We start from the raw sequence: 16453 nt of genomic DNA, 5'->3' as shown, positions 1-16453 counted from the left end.
GCTATTCTATCTGCTTTTCTATACCTTTGGAAATTTCCACAATAAAAAGTTATCTAAAAAAAAAAAAAAGAAAACGTAATTATTTTCCTCTAATTGTTTCAGAATATTCCAGAAAGAATGGCACAGCTTAAAATTATCACCACTTCAGAGTAACTCATTTATTCAATTAATTCACCAACATTTATTATGTTCTTATGATGTGCTGCACACTCTAGGTCCTGGGGATATAGCAGTAGACAATGCATTTAAAGACGTCGCTTTCACTGTGTGTATAGTGAAGTCACAAAAGACAGTTAAAACACACACCACACATACAAAACCAATTTACAGTGTTAGCCAATTTCCACACTGTAAATGTTCACACATGCCAATTTTAAACTAACAACAAAATCCAGGCATATACCGTTTACAAGTGACATATAATGACACACAAAGGCTGAAAGTAAAGAGATCAGGTACATACTAACCAAAAAAAAAAAAAAGCTGATATGGTTTTATTAGCACCAGATAAATTTTTCTTTAAGGGGAGAACTTTATTCTGAATGAAAAGGTAACCACGTAACAAAAGGTTGAATTCACCAAGAAAGCAGTTTATAATTATTTTTTATTTATTTATTTTTTTTGAGAGAGAAAAGACCAAGCAAGCAAGCGTGTGAGACAGGGAGAGGGGCAGAGGGAGAGGAAGAGGGAGAATCCAAAGTAGGGCTCCATCTAACAACCCTGAGATCACGACCCGAGCAAAAATGAAGAGTCAGATGCTTAACCTACTGAGCCACCCAGGTCCCCTAAGAAAGTATTTTAAAAATACATCCATAGTTTATAGTTATCCTTCTGTATAATAAATTACTCCCAAATTTAGTGGCTTAAATGCACACTTTTTATCACCCAGTTTATGTGGGCTAGCAATATAGGCATGGCTCAGGTGAGCCCTCTGCTTCAGTTTCCTATGAAGCTCCAGTCAAAGCTCAGCCAGGACTGTGGTCTCATCTGAAGGCCTGGGGAAGACCCACCTCCAAGCTCACTGAGACAGTTGTTGGCAGGACTCACTCTCTTTCAGGTTGTTGACGAAGGGTTTCTCTTGGTTCCCTGCCACATGGGCCTATCCACAGGATAGTTTACAGCATGGCAGCTGGACTCCCTCAAAGCAAGTCATCAAAGAAAGCCAGAAAGAGAGTACAAGACAGATGTCACAGTCTTTTTGTAATCTCATTTTGAAAGTGACTTTGCTTTTGCCATTTTCTATTAATTAGAAAGCATCGTGAAGTCCAGCCCTCACTCAAAGGGCAGGGACTACAATTTTGATCTTTAACAAAACTTGTTAAAATTGTGAAAAGATAAATTTTTAAATCCTTCCAAATTTGGAAATTAGAGAAAATACATTGTAGAACAACACAAGGATCCAAGATTAAAATACTTAAAAAAATGAGACAAAGACAGCTATTGAAACTTGTAGGATCCACCAAAAGTAGCACTTCAATGAGAAGCTATTGTCCTAGTTTTACTTCAGCAAAGTAAAAATAAAAATTATTTGAGGTAAGTGCCTATTTTAACAAGCTAGAGAGCAGAATAAACTCTAAGACAATAGAAAGTATGACAATATCTATACAGCTGTCCTTTGGTTCAATGTCCTTCTCTGTCTTTCAACTGTCCATCTTTTCTGGGTCCTTATGTTTTGGGTACATCTCTTGTAAATAGCAGATAGTTGTATTTTCAAAAATCTGATGATCTGTCTTTTTAATTGTCAAGTTCAGTCCATCACACAGCAATTTATAAGTTTAGACTGGATTCTACCATTTAAAAATTTCTATTCGGTCTTTTTTCTTTAGGATTCATTCTCATTTCTTCTCTCTGGATTTTTGGTTTGTTTTTCCCTTATTCCATTTGTTCTCTTTCCTCTTTTGGAGATTCCACATTCTATCTATTCTTTCAGTAACTACCTTTGAAATTTTCCACGTATTTTATTTTAACTATAAAGGGGCACCTGGGTGGCTCAGTTGGTTAAGTGTCTGCCTTCAGCCCAGGACATGATTCCAGGGTCTTGGGGTTGAGTCCCACATGCAGCTTCCTGCTCAGCGGGGATAGGCTGCTTCCTCCTCCATCCCACCCCCTCCCATGATCTTTCTCTCTCTCTCTCCCCCTCTCTCAAATAAAATCTTAAAAACCAAAAAAACCCCAAACTGTTAAGTGAGTTTAAAAAAGTAATCCTCCCAAACAATAACAAAGACTTTCAAACACTTTGTTCTCTCCTCTGATTTATATATTACTGTTTTGTCCAATATTTCTAGCAGCTTATTTTATTTTATTTATTTTATTTTTATTTATTTAATTTTTTTTTCCGGTGATGAGACCTTTTAGGATCTTCTTTCTTTTTTTTTTTAAATTTTTTATTTTTTATAAACATATATTTTTATCCCCAGGGTACAGGTCTGTGAATTGCCAGGTTTACACACTTCACAGCACTCACCAAAGCACATACCCTCCCCAATGTCCCCCACCCCCTTCTCCCAACCCCCCTCCCCCCAGCAACCCTCAGTTTGTTTTGTGAGATTAAGAGTCACTTATGGTTTGTCTCCCTCCCAATTCCATCTTGTTTCATTGATTCTTCTCCTACCCACTTAAGCCCCCATGTTGCATCACCACTTCCTCATAACAGGGAGATCATATGATAGTTGTCTTTCTCTGCTTGACTTATTTCACTAAGCATGATACGCTCTAGTTCCATCCATGTTGTCGCAAATGGCAAGATTTCATTTCTTTTGATGGCTGCATAGTATTTCATTGTGTATATATACCACAGCTTCTTGATCCATTCATCTGTTGATGGACAGCTATGTTCTTTCCATAGTTTGGCTATTGTGGACATTGCTGCTATAAACATTCGGGTGCACGTGCCCCTTTGGATCACTACGTTTGTATCTTTAGGGTAAATACCCAGTAGTGCAATTGCTGGGTCATCGGGCAGTTCTATTTTCAACATTTTGAGGAACCTTCATACTGTTTTCCAGCGTGGTTGCACCAGCTTGCATTCCCACCAACAGTGTAGGAGGGTTCCCCTTTCTCCGCATCCTCGCCAGCATCTGTCATTTCCTGACTTGTTTATTTTAGCCATTCTGACTGGTGTGAGGTGATATCTCATTGTGGTTTTGATTTGTATTTCCCTGATGCCGAGTGATATGGAGCACTTTTTCATGTGTCTGTTGGCCATCTGGATGTCTTCTTTACAGAAATGTCTGTTCATGTCCTCTGCCCATTTCTTGATTGAATTATTTGTTCTTTGGGTGTTGAGTTTGCTAAGTTCTTTATAGATTTTGGACACTAGTCCTTTATCTGATATGTCGTTTGCAAATATCTTCTCCCATTCTGTCAGCTGTCTTTTGATTTTGTTAACTGTTTCCTTTGCTGTGCAAAAGCTTTTGATCTTGATGAAATCCCAATAGTTCATTTTTGCCCTTGCTTCCCTTGCCTTTGGCGATGTTCCTAGGAAGATGTTGCTGCCTGTGTTCTCCTCAAGGATTTTGATGGATTCCTTTCGCACATTGAGGTCCTTCATCCATTTTAAGTCTATTTTCGTGTGTGGTGTAAGGAAATGGTCCAATTTCATTTTTCTGCATGTGGCTTTCCAATTTTCCCAACACCATTTATTGAAGAGGCTGTCTTTTTTCCACTGGACATTCTTTCCTGCTTTGTCGAAGATTAGTTGACCATAGAGTTGAGAGTCTATTTCTGGGCTCTCTGTTCTGTTCCATTGATCTACGTGTCTGTTTTTGTGCCAGTACCATGCTGTCTTGATGATGACAGCTTTGTAATAGAGCTTGAAATCTGGAATTGTGATGCCACCAACTTTGGCTTTCTTTACAGTTCTATTTGTTCAATATTTTTGTTGCATTTCAGAGCACTAGTCTTCTGGGATCATTTTGCCTTTACTTGAGGTATCTTCTTGAGAATTCCATTAGAGGAGTTTCTCAAACTCAGCACATAATTATTTGTTGTGGAGGATATCCAGTGCACTGTAGGCTGTTTAAGAGCATCCCTAGCTGCGAGTAACTAGCTGCCAGTAGCATCTCCAGTAGTGACAATCAAAAAAAGTCTTCAAACATTTCTAAATATCCCCTGGGGGACAAAACTGTCCTCAGTTGTAAACCACTAGCTTAGAGCAAGTTTCATGGTGTAAAATGTTCTTGGCTTTTATTTAGCAACAGCTGTCTGTATTTCGTCCTTATTACTGAGTGTCTTGCTAATAAGCACAAATTCTAGGATAATAACAGCTGTGCAAACACTTTAAGACATTATCTGTTTTGCCATTGAGAATTCTGTCATTCTACTGTTTCTTTGATGACGTGCACTTCCTCTCTGGCTGATTTCAAGATCCTTTTTTGGTGTTCTGCAGCTTCATTAACATATGTCTAGGTGTAGTTTTTCCTTTTGTTTGGTTCACAAACCCCTTTTACCTGTTTCTAATCTGTTAACTTGACATTTTATATCAATAACTAGCTTTTCTTTTCTACAAGTTCCATTTGTTCTCTCTAAACAGTCTTTCATTCCTGAGTAGTATGCTCATCTTCCTAACTGCACCCATTATTGATTTGAACTTTTAATAGTTTTGTATCACAGACTCTGGACCACTTCACCCCTCTTGAGGGTTATATGAGAAGTCCCAGACCCAACATACTACTCCTTGCTGGCTCAATAGCCTTACAATATTGTTGGTTTAAAAAAAAAAAATCTGGCTTCAGAACTATCCTGCCCCATTCTGCTGCCTGCTGGTCCAAGCCTTGTCCTGACAGCTACCCCCACAACCCCACCCCACTGCAGCCCTGCCACCTCTACATTTGCAGCCTCTGGAGTCTCAAGTTTCAAATGCAACCACCGTAACTTCCTGACACTTTAATCCTAGATGTTTCTGGCCCAACTCTGCTTGCTTGCTTAAATTGGGGGGGGGGGTAGAAGAATATTCCTGGATACTTTGCCTACATTTATGAGACCAATGATGTCTCTAAGATGGTCTTATCAGGGTCTACATGTGGTGGTGTTGGGAATGTGAGGGTCCCGCAGAGCTCCTGGTCAATCATGAAAGAACAAGGCTTTCCAGGCAAGAGACAAAGTTCTCATCAGGAGTGGTTAACTGAAAGGCATGGATCCATTGTCAATCTCAGTTTCTTGGTGGGAGATCACACTGCTTCAAAAGTACAGCCTTAATAAAAGTGGGTAGCTCAGTTGGTTAAGTGTTTGACTCTTGATTTTGGCTCAGATCATGATCTCAGGGTTGTGAGATCAAGCCCTTGGTTGGGTTCTGTGCTGAGCATGGAGCCTGCTTAAGATTCTCCCTCTCCCTCTACCCCCCCCTCACATGCTCTTTCTAAAAAAATTAAAATAGATAAATAGACAGATAGATAGATAGTAGAGCCTTTCAGAAGTCTGGGTCACTACTGTGGCCTCAGGAAATCTCAAATGGAATGGAAGTTCTAGAGTTTCTGAATAGTAAGTAAGTTTTACTGAACAGGAACTAAGAACCAAATCCATGTCCTAGGGCTGTTTTAGGATTATCCAGAATCCTGAGAGAATTCCATTGAAAGGCACCTTCTGAGACTGCTCTCAATAATGCTATGAATTAAACAGTCCATCAGATCATCATGTTGGTTTTTCACCCTTATTTTACTATCTAGATAATGCTAACACCACTGGGAATTTACCAGTGTTTCACTGCACAATTCAAACAAAAACTGATACAAGTGCCATTGATTCTATTACAGATTTCAAATTTCCATCCTTTATGGCACACAATTTTTTTTGTAGAGGAAAAATGGTGTATCAGATGTCTTGTTCTTTATAAAAACTTTTATAAAGTTTTTGAGGAAAACTTTATGTTTTCTCTGTCAAAAAAAAAGTTTATGATATTATCTCCACATTGTGCTTTTTGTAATTTGCCACTTATACAATTTAGGGCTAAGATAAATCAATCTCAGATTCTTCCCTTAGTCTTCTGATCTTGTCAAATGGTCTTTGCTGGTCTGAGCTAGGCAGAACAAGAGCAGTAAATGTACTTAATTTCCCTTGGCACAGATCTGGGTCTGAACTATGTGACTGTGTGAACATGAAAGGTTGTCTCAAATGTTATAAATTATGTTTTTGATTTTATAGTAGTCAAGAGTCATACATTATAACTGATTGCTATATCTCTTAAGTCAATAGCTTATTCTCTTTTTCTCTACAATTTATTTGAAGAAAACAGGTCATATGTTCATCAGAGTTTCTAATTTTTTTTTTAATATTTTATTTACTGCAGAGAGAGAAAGAGAGAGAGAACATGAGCAGGGCAAAGGAGGTAGAGGGAGGGAGAAGCAGGGTGCCCAACACCGGGCTTGATCTCAAGACCCTGAGATTAAGAACTGAGCCAAAGGCAGATGCTTAACTGACTTGAGCCACCCTTGTGCCCCTAGAGTTTCTGATTTTGATGATGACATACACATAATACTGTTTATTGTTTTACTGTTTTTTGTATTTCCTATCTATTGCTACTTAGATCTAGAGGCTTATCAACATTCAGTGTTTTTAGTGGAATTTTGATCTTCTGCTACGAGACACACGTCATTTGTGGGTGCCTGAGTGGCTCAGTCTTTAGGCGCCTTTGGCTCAGGTCACAATTCCAGGGTCCTAGGATTGAGCCCCACATTGGGGTCCCTGCTTAGCAGGAGGCCTGCTTCACCTCCTCCCACTCCCTCTGCTTGTGTTTCCTCTCCCACTGTGTCTCTCTCTCTCTGTCAAATAAATAAATAAATAAATAAAGAGAGAGAGATACATGTCATCTAATTTTCTTTATTTTTGGGATACTAACAACTGTTGGTGATTAATGACTAAACCCATCAATTTATAAGGTTTACAAAGTGGTGATACTCTTTTTTATTATTCTTCCTTAATTTATTACCTGAAATAATTTTATATAGAGATACTTTCTCTAATATACAATTTGGTTATCCGTTGGTATTGTAAAGTAAGATATATACTTCATTCTTTCCTTTTATTAACCAATTCTCAGAATAAGGAATTAATTCACTAGAATAGTCCAACTGCGATCAATTAGTTTTTTAAAGTATCAATACAAACTCATGGATTTAAATATTGGATAGATTTCAAATGAAATTCTTTTCCTGTGTTAGTTAAGGTGATTCATTCTTTAATCTCCCTTTTTTTAAGGGGTGGGGAGAGTTTGGCAGAGGGAGAGAGAGAATCTTAAGCAGGCTCTATGTCCAGTGCAAGCCCCATACAGGACTCTATCTCATAACACTGAGATCACAACTGGAGCCAAAATCAAGAGTTGGAAGCTTAACTGACTGAGGCACCCAGGTGCCCCTAATCTCCTTTGGTTACCATACTGAATTAAATACCCTTTTTTTTTTTTTAAGATTTCATTTATTTATTTGACAGAGATCATAAGCAGGCTGAAAGACAGGCAGTGAGAGAAGAGGAGACAGGCTCCCTGCTGAGCAGAGAGCCTGATGTGGGGATGCAGGGCTCGATCCCAGGACCCTGGGATCATGACCTGAGCTGAAAGCAGAGGTTTTAACCCACTGAGCCACCCAGGCGCTCCCTATACATTGATTTTTAATGGTAAACCAAACATGTATTCCTTTTTTTTCTTTAACTTTTTATAAAAGATTTTATTTTTATTTATTTGACAGAGAGAGAGAGAGTGAGAGCGCGCGCATGACAAGGGAGAAGGTCAGAGAGAGGAGACTCCCCATGAAGCTGGAAGCCCAATGTGGGACTTGATCCCAGGAGTCTGGGATCATGACCTGAGCTGAAAGCAGTCGCTTAAGCAACTGAGCCACCCACATGCCCCAACCATGTATTTCTAGCAGAAACCCAAACTGGTCACAGGGGTAATTTAAAATATATGTATTACTTGATTTAGATTGCATATATTTCATTTAGGACATCTGTATCTATATTCATAACTGAAACTGGCTTATACTTGTCTCATATTGTCATTGCTAAGTTTTGGTATCAAAGTTACACAATCCTCAAAGTCAGGTAGGGTCTGTTTGTTTTCCTGTTCTCTGAGAGAAACTGTGTAAGAGGAATTATTTTTCCTTGAATGTTTGGTAAAAATTGTTTTAAAACTGTTAGGGCCCACTGCTCATTTGCTTACTTGCTTACTAAAATGTTTTAAATTAAAAAGTATAGAAATACACACACAGAAAAGTTCATAAATTTTAAGTATACAACTTAATTCTTTACCACAATAGCAGTTTCACTCTTCCATATAGTGGCTCAGCCTGACCCTGAGTTTTATGAGAGATCTGATGAGTCAGTGGGAACAGATACATTAAAATGACTGTGCCCTATTGACAGGAAGAACATTTAGAAGGTCTGAGAAATATTATAAATTCCATTCAGCAAGCAAGGCAACTGAAGCACTTTCTAACCTACCAGGCCAAATTATGCTAAATAAGATTTTTTTCCCCCAAGATTTTGTTTTTAAATAATCTGTACATCTAAGGTGGGGCTCAAACTCGAACTCCTAGATCAAGACTCACATGCTCCACTGACTGAGCCAGCCAGGTGCCCCTAAGCAAGATTTTTATAGAGAGCCGGCAAGATCCTTTTCTTTCTTTTTTTTTTTTAATTTTATTTATTTGGGAGGGAGGAAGTGAGTGAGAGAGAGCACAAGCTGGGGGTGGGAGGGGAGAGGCAGAGTGAGAGGGTGAAGCAGGCTCCCCAATGAGCACGGAGACCAACTTGGGGCTCTATCCCAGGACCCTGACCCAGGACTCTGACCCAGGATTATGACCTGAGCCGAAGGCAGACACTTAACCGACTGAGCCATCCAGGTGCCCCAAGAGCTGGCAAGATTTTACTTCAAGCTACCAATGCCCCTTCTGTATGATGGCTAGAAAATATAATTTTAAAAAATCACCCTTCTATCTTTTGAGGATTTTTTTTTTTTTTAAATAACCTGGCCTTTTAAGGCCTTTGAGGCTGAAGCTTAGGCAAAGATACTCAGAGGGGTGCCTGGCCAGCTCAGTAAGTACAGCATGCAACTCTCAGGTCCTGAATTCAAGCCCCAAGCTGGGTTTAGAGCTTACTTTAAAAAAAGAAAGAAAGAAAGAAAGGGAGGGAGGGAGGGAGGGAGGAAGGAAGGAAGGAAGAAAGAAAGGGAAAGATATTCAGGTTAGGACACAGAAGATGGCAGTTATTAAGAGCACGAGAAAAAAGACCTTATCTAACGAACCTAAGAGGGAGCACTCAGGGTAGCAAGATGAACTTACCTGAGAATCTAGCCAGATGACTCTGGATAAATTCCCAGGATTGTTTAAAATTGAATGCAAATACAGGCTGCCAAATGAGATTAATATCTAGAGTAACCTCTTTGCAAATACTAGGGTTTTTAGCTAATACTAAGAGAAGTCTTCACAATCATATACCATTTCTTCTGCCCACAATACACTCTATCTTTTACTACGAATGCTTCACTGGAAACAAAATCCAGCTTACACTGGAATGGTACCAGCTCCCCTGACTGTCCATTTCATTAGCTAAGTCCTCCCTACCTCCATTACACACATGTTCCTGGCCAGATGATAAACCACTCTCAAATTTCTCTACTTGTCAGCATGTATCAGAGACAGAAACAATTTAATAGCTTAGGAGAGAAATGTACTTTTCATGGTCTGCCTAAATCTTTCAATAAACTCTCAATCATTCCTGGTCCAAATATGAAATTTTTATATAGACAAGAATAATATTGAACAGTCTAAATAAACTATCAAATATAAAACTCTAAAAAAAGAGAATAGTGACAGCCTCAATATCATAAGTCTAGGACCCTGTGATCAGATTTCTAGCCAAATGTTTATGTCAAACATTTACCTAACAAATATTTATTGAGTACTTAGGAGGTGAGTTACTGTTCCAGCACATAAACTCTGTCAAAGAAATGAGAATTTCTAAGATCAGAAATTTATGGGGCACCTGGGTGACTCAGATGGTTAAGCATCCACCTTTCCATCAAGTTAGGATCTCAGGGTCCTAGGATCAAGCCCCACATCAGGCTCCCTGCTCAGCAGGGAGTCTGCTTCTCCCTCTCACTCTGCATCTCCCCCAGCTTATGCTCTCTCTTGCTCACTCCCTCTCTCTGAAATAAATAAAATCTTTTGACAGACTGAGAGAGATCACAAATAGGCAGAGAGGCAGGCAGAGAGTGGGGGAAGCAGGCTCCCTGCCAGCAGGGAGCCCGACTCGGGGCTTGATCCCAGGACCCTGAGATCATGACCCGAGCTGAAGGCAGAGGCCACCCAGATGCCCCTGAAATAAATAAAATCTTAAGAAAAAACCCAGAAACTTATGTCCTTAACAAAGAAAGAGCAAAAAAGGAGTATCAACTCATATTCTGAACCTGTAATAAGCAAACAAGTCAAGTAATTTCCTTACTTTGGACTTTTTGATAGCTTATATTTTCCACAACTGCTTTGCACATACTCAAATAGCAAAAAGTTCAGCAATGTACAAATAAAAAAAAAAGCGTCAAATTAACCCTCATGCACCATTGGTGGAAATGTAAATTGGACCAACCACTGTGGAAAACAGTATGGAGGTTCCTCAAAAAATTAAAACTAGAATTACGATATGATCAAACGATTCTACTACTGAATATTTACCCAAAGAAAATTAATTTGAAAAGACATATGTATCTCTGTTTATTGCAACAATATTTATTTTCAATAGCCAAACTACAGAAGCGATGCAATTGTCCATCAACAAATGAATAAAGTGTGGTATTATATGCACAATGGAATATTCAGCCATAAAAAAGAATGAGGTCTTGCCACCCAACAACATTGGTGGACCTAGAGGACATTAGGCTAAGTGAAGTCAGGCAAAGAAAGACAAATATCTCATGATTTCACTTACAAGTTGTATATAAAAAGAAAATAGGAGCACCTGGATGACTCAGTTGGTTAGGCAACAAACTCTTTATTTTGGCTCAGGTCATGATCTTAGGGCTATGAGACTGAGCCCATGTCCCAGTGTGGGGTCTGCTTAGGATTCTCTCTCAAAAAACAGAAACAAGGGGCACCTGGGTGGCTCAGTGGGTTAAAGCCTCTGCCTTAGGCTCAGGTCATGATTCCAGGGTCCTGGGATGGAGCCCTGTATCGGGCTCTCTGCTCAGTGGGGAGCCTGCTTCCCCCTCTCTTTCTCTGCCTGTCTCTCTGCCTACTTGTGATCTCTGTCAAATAAATAAATAAAATCTTTAAAAAAAAAAACCAGAAACAAAACAAAACAAAAAACAAAACAAACAAAAAGGATTCTCTCTCTCTCCCTTTGCCCCTCCCATCAAAAAAGAACAAACAAACAAACAAACAAACAACCCTTAAATACAAAGAGCAAACTGGTGGGTTGCAGAGAGAAGGTGGGTGGGTGGGATGGGTGAGAAAAAAGGGGTTATAAATTTGTGAAGTTGAATCACTATGTTGTACACTTGAAACTAATGTAACATTGCAATATGAACTATAAATAAATTTCCTTAATTTTTAATAGAAAAAAAAGACAGATATAAACTCCCAGTTATAAAATAAGTTAGTCATGGAGATGAAAAGTACAGCATGGGGAATATAGTCAATAATACTGTAGTAATGCTATGTGGTGATAGATGGTAACTACACTTATCCTGGTGAGAGTACTGTCCAATCAATATAGTGTACAACTGAAACTAATATAACACTACTGTATGTTAATTATACTCCAGTAAAAACAAAAACAAAAACACACAACAAAAAAAATAAGACTCAAATCAAAAGACATACACACAAAATGGCTGTTAATATATTGAAAAGTACTTAATGGAGATGCTATCTTCACCTCTTAGAAAAAGAAAAAATTGAAGATTGGCATCTGCTTTTTATGGTAAGGATGTATCTTTCTGAAGATATGTATACCCTCTGACCAAGGAATTCTCTTAGGAATTCTTCCTTCAAATATACTGGCAATGAGAATGCAAGAATATATGTATAAGATGTTCACTGTAACATAATTTTTAAAAGTAAAACACCTTGAAATAAGTAGTCAAGAATAGGAAACTGGCTGTGTAAAGTTAGAACACAGGAATACAGGGACTATTATTCTTCAACAAACAAAGGAATAGGCAAATCTTTATGTATTGAAACAATGTGTCTAAGATAAAATGTTAAGTGAAAGAAAAGAAGCTGGAGTTTGCAGAGTATAATCCCATGGACAGAAAAAAGAAAAAAGATAGTCATATATAATAAGAAAATGTATAAATAAACATTTCTAAAAGAATTCTCCAGTTAGTGAGGTGAAGTGGTAGGGAGAAGAGATACTTTAAAGGACTTTACTTTCCTTACATATACTTTTTGTATTGTCTGAAATCCTCACCAGAGCATGTTTTATTTCTATATTTTAAATTTTTAAGTTCTGAGATGTGCAATTACTGTTAAATTGCTGAAATTTAAAATATGTGATCCCTAGAAGAAAGAAATTTATTTCTATCACTTATTTAACAGATAAAGAACTGGAACATCTACTTCTACATCTTTCTTAAGCTCTTGCTATCCATGAAGTACTTTCAGTAATTAAAAAATAAGGGTGATTAAAAGACCAAGAAAAATAATAAAAAGGACAAAGTAGCTACAAGGCCCAAGATATGATAGAGTATTATAGTATCTTCTTGACAAAACTATCTTGGAACAAAGAAGCTCTAATTCTTACAGATTTTATTTTTAAAAACAGATTCTATAAATTACTTTTAAATGTACTACATTGGGTCTTAATAATAAATTGCAGAAGTAGTTTCCTAAAACTTACCAAGTTGGGAATGCAAACAGCAGGAAAAAATGTTGAGGAGTGTAAAACAGAAAAGGAGGGGATAGAAAATAGAAGTGGGAGTAATGTCTGTTAGTATAGGCAGGAAAAGGGTGACTTTAGTGAAAGTCAATCCCCACAGTAATACTATACCTAACAGCTGGCTGTGTTCCCCTGTGATGGAGTTCTGACTCGGGTCTGAAAAACAAACAATTGAAAAGAAAAGAAAAAAATGAATGACCAAAACAAATAATTTCTTAAAAATCAGCAACAAAAGTATATGAAGGAAATAAGAAAAAAAAAGTTTTTTAATGCTCAAAAAACATTAATAAAAGGATAGTATAAATAGAATAAACTATTATAAAAAATAATCACACAGCTTTTTTGAAAAGCTAAGCAACAGAATTACCATGTGACCCAGCAATTCCACTTGTAGGCATATACTCAAAAGAACTGAAAACAGGGATGCAGAACAGACACTTGTATGACAATGTACATCCAAGCATTATTTACAACAGCCAAAAGGTGGAAACAACCAAGTGTCCTTCAACAGATAAATGGATAAACAATAATGCGGTATGAACATACAATGGGATATTATTCAGTCATAAAAAAGAAAATACTACAATATGGATGAACCTTGAAAATAAGCCAGAAGCAGGACAAATTTTGTATAATTGCATTTAAATGAAATTTTGAGAAAAAAATTAATTAAAAAGATAATCACACAAATTTGATCAAGCAAAACAAGTTCAATAAAGTAGAATGATTTGGGGCTTACCACATGGATTACATTTTCTCTTTAATGCCAAAGAAACATATGGCCATAGCAGCTCAAAGTCAAGACATAAGTAAAGAACTCATTACTACCAGCAGATATGTTCTGATTGGACTTCATGATAAAATTACTAACCTGGCTTTTATAAATATCTACTTCTTCTAATCTATAATAAAATTAGTGGCAATAAGCCAAGTTCCTAATGCAAGAGATATTGACAATCATCATTTAACAACTAACCACATGGTTATTTTAAAGGTTTGAAAACCATTAAGGGCTAAATATGGAAAAGACTTTGAACTCCAATTTCCTCAAAGATTAAGTCTCTTGAGATACTGAGGATTACATCTGGTTTCCCTGAATGTGTCTGGGCCACAAAAGTAATTTTAGACAAGGGGGTCTGTGAACAATGGGGAGAAGGTTGCAACTTTATTTTCACTAACCTGTAACTGAAGTTTAGTATTTTCTCCAAGTATGACATCAGAAACAAACTACATAAAAGTACCTGTGCTTTATCAACAATAAGTACAATTTTTCATATGACACTGTAATTGTTATATATATATTTCTTAATCTCATTTAAGTGCAATACTACTTTGAAATTATGGTAGTAATTAAAAGGCTGCTAGGTCTTCTTAAATGTACTGATAAAAAAAGCACTTAGAGGGGTGCCTGGGTGGCTTAGTGGGTTATGATCTGCCTTCGGCTCAGGTCATGATCTCAGGGTCCTGGGATGGAGCCCCGCATCGGGATCTCTGCTCGGCAGGGAGCCTGCTTCTTCCTCTCTCTCTGCCTGCCTCTCTGCCTACTTGTGATCTCTGTCAAATAAATAAGTCTTAAAAAAAAAATCACAGTTTCATAACCAGAATAACTACGGTCATCATCTAGCTCTACTCTACTGATTCTAAAGGAAAAGCTTGAGAAATTACCAGCACCATCTATTTTTTTTCCTAAAATATCATCAACAATCCTTTTTAAGATTATGATTCTCAGACACTGTCATTAATGGGAACACCTCTTATGTATGATGGGATGGGGCAAAGCTTAGAATCTCTTAATATTTACAGTTGAGGGGTGGTTGGTTAAGCATCTGCCTTCAGCTCAGGTCATGATTCCGTGGTCCTGGGATCTAGCCCCACATCAGGCTCCCTGCTCAGTGTGGAGTTTGCTTCTTTCCCATCCTCTGCTCCTCACCTTGCTAGTGCTTTTGCTTGGTCTCTCTCTCAGATGAAGAAATAAAAAATCTTTAAAGAATATTTATAGTTCAGAAGATGAATGCTGTTAGTAAGTGGCCAAAGACATGGCACACTACTGTCAAAAGAGAAAGCTTAGAGAGATAATCTTAGGCTTTGGGGACCTATCTTCATGTTTCTTGGTACTCTGAATTCTAACTTTTTTGTCCTGAAATGAAAAATAGCCTAGGGGTGCCTGGGTGGCTCAGTGGGTTAAGCCTCTGCCTTCCGCTCAGGTCATGGTCTCAGTGTCCTGGGATCAAGCCCGACATCAGGCTCTCTGCTCAGTGGGGAGCCTGCTTCTCCTCTCTCTCTGCCTCTCTGCCTACTTGTGATCTCTTCAAATAAATAAAATCTTTAAAAAAAAAAAAAAAGAAAAATAGCCTAAAACAAGTTATTTGGAATTTCCAGGGAATGTATGAGTAAAAATAGAAGGCCATCTCAGATAACTTGGGCAGAACAGATATGATTTTAGATGGGGAAATACAAACAATTTTTCTCTTACAAATTACCTCCTTCTATACTATACACTCTCTTGCCTTCTAAGCTGTGCGCACATGCCATACATGCATTTTCTACGCAGGCCAGGCCTCTTCCTTTGAACACCCTCCATGTTTGAGCTGAGTAGAAATTACTCTTTGTGTAGTTCCCTGTAAGTTCAACTTGGACTTCTGTTTTTCATTTTTTTATAATTGAAGGAACGTAGGGCAACCTTTACCTAATACTTCTTTGGTAATTTGAAGACTAATCTCAAGTACTTCACCAGTACTTCACTGATACACATAAAACCCAAAACAAGGGCAAATTTAGGAGTAAAAAAATTCAGAATTCATGAGAATGAAATTAGCCATGCCTATAAAAATCACAATTGGTAAATGGGTTTAAGTTGAGGGATGATTCTGGGTATGCAGTCCAAACTGTATAATCAACATGATAATACTGCTCTGAGATATGGCTGTTATGTCCTCTGTCTCTTGTCTAATGTCTGAACTCTCCCATTTAACATTTTTCCTGCTATGTCACTGGTGAGGGCAACCCAAGTTTGCCAAAGACTGGGAGTTGTCCTAAACATTACTCAAAATGACATTTATTTTAACCAAATTACTTCCTGTAATAGAAACAAGTTGCCAATAAGATGACTATTCTTACCTTTGATGGTCTTTATAAACTAAGCTACTCACAGGTTACAACTCAAAAGGTTATACCAGGTTATACTCAAAAGCCTTTGATACTCAGGGGAACCCTCCTACACTGTTGGGAATGCAAGCTGGTGCAACCACTCTGGAAAACAGCATGGAGGTTCCTCAAAATGTTGAAAATAGAACTGCCCTATGACCCAGCAATTGCACTACTGGGTATTTACCCTAAAGATACAAACGTAGTGATCCAAAGGGGCACGTGCACCCGAATGTTTATAGCAGCAATGTCCACAATAGCCAAACTATGGAAAGAACCTAGATGTCCATCAACAGATGAATGGATCAAGAAGATGTGGTATATATACACAATGGAATACTATGCAGCCATCAAAAGAAATGAAATCTTGCCATTTGCGACAACATGGATGGAACTAGAGCGTATCATGCTTAGCAAAATAAGTCAAGCAGAGAAAGACAACTATCATATG

General features: G+C 37.9%; 1 protein-coding gene across 5 annotated transcripts in view; it reads right to left on the bottom strand.

The window, feature by feature from the left end:
- SLC12A6 (solute carrier family 12 member 6) overlaps positions 1-16453 on the bottom strand; it is an 88377-nt gene that overhangs the window by 32528 nt on the left and 39396 nt on the right. For 4 of the 5 annotated variants that reach the window (XR_006602891.1, XM_004751016.3, XM_004751018.3 and 1 more), the window contains exon 2: positions 12970-13014. The exons of the other annotated variant lie outside the window; for it this stretch is intronic. Coding sequence is in view for 2 of the 4 variants with exons in the window: in XM_004751016.3 (XP_004751073.1) it covers positions 12970-13014 (45 nt within the window). In the remaining 2 variants the exon portion in view is untranslated. The remainder of the gene's footprint in view (positions 1-12969; positions 13015-16453) is intronic. 5 annotated transcript variants of the gene reach the window in all.

This window comes from Mustela putorius, unplaced genomic scaffold (assembly GCF_011764305.1).
Source record: "Mustela putorius furo isolate JIRA1106 unplaced genomic scaffold, ASM1176430v1.1 tig00003898_pilon_pilon_pilon, whole genome shotgun sequence".
Classification (NCBI taxonomy): Eukaryota; Metazoa; Chordata; class Mammalia; order Carnivora; family Mustelidae; genus Mustela; species Mustela putorius.
Note: the sequence above shows the minus strand (reverse complement) of the source record. Positions and strands in the feature narration are given on the sequence as shown.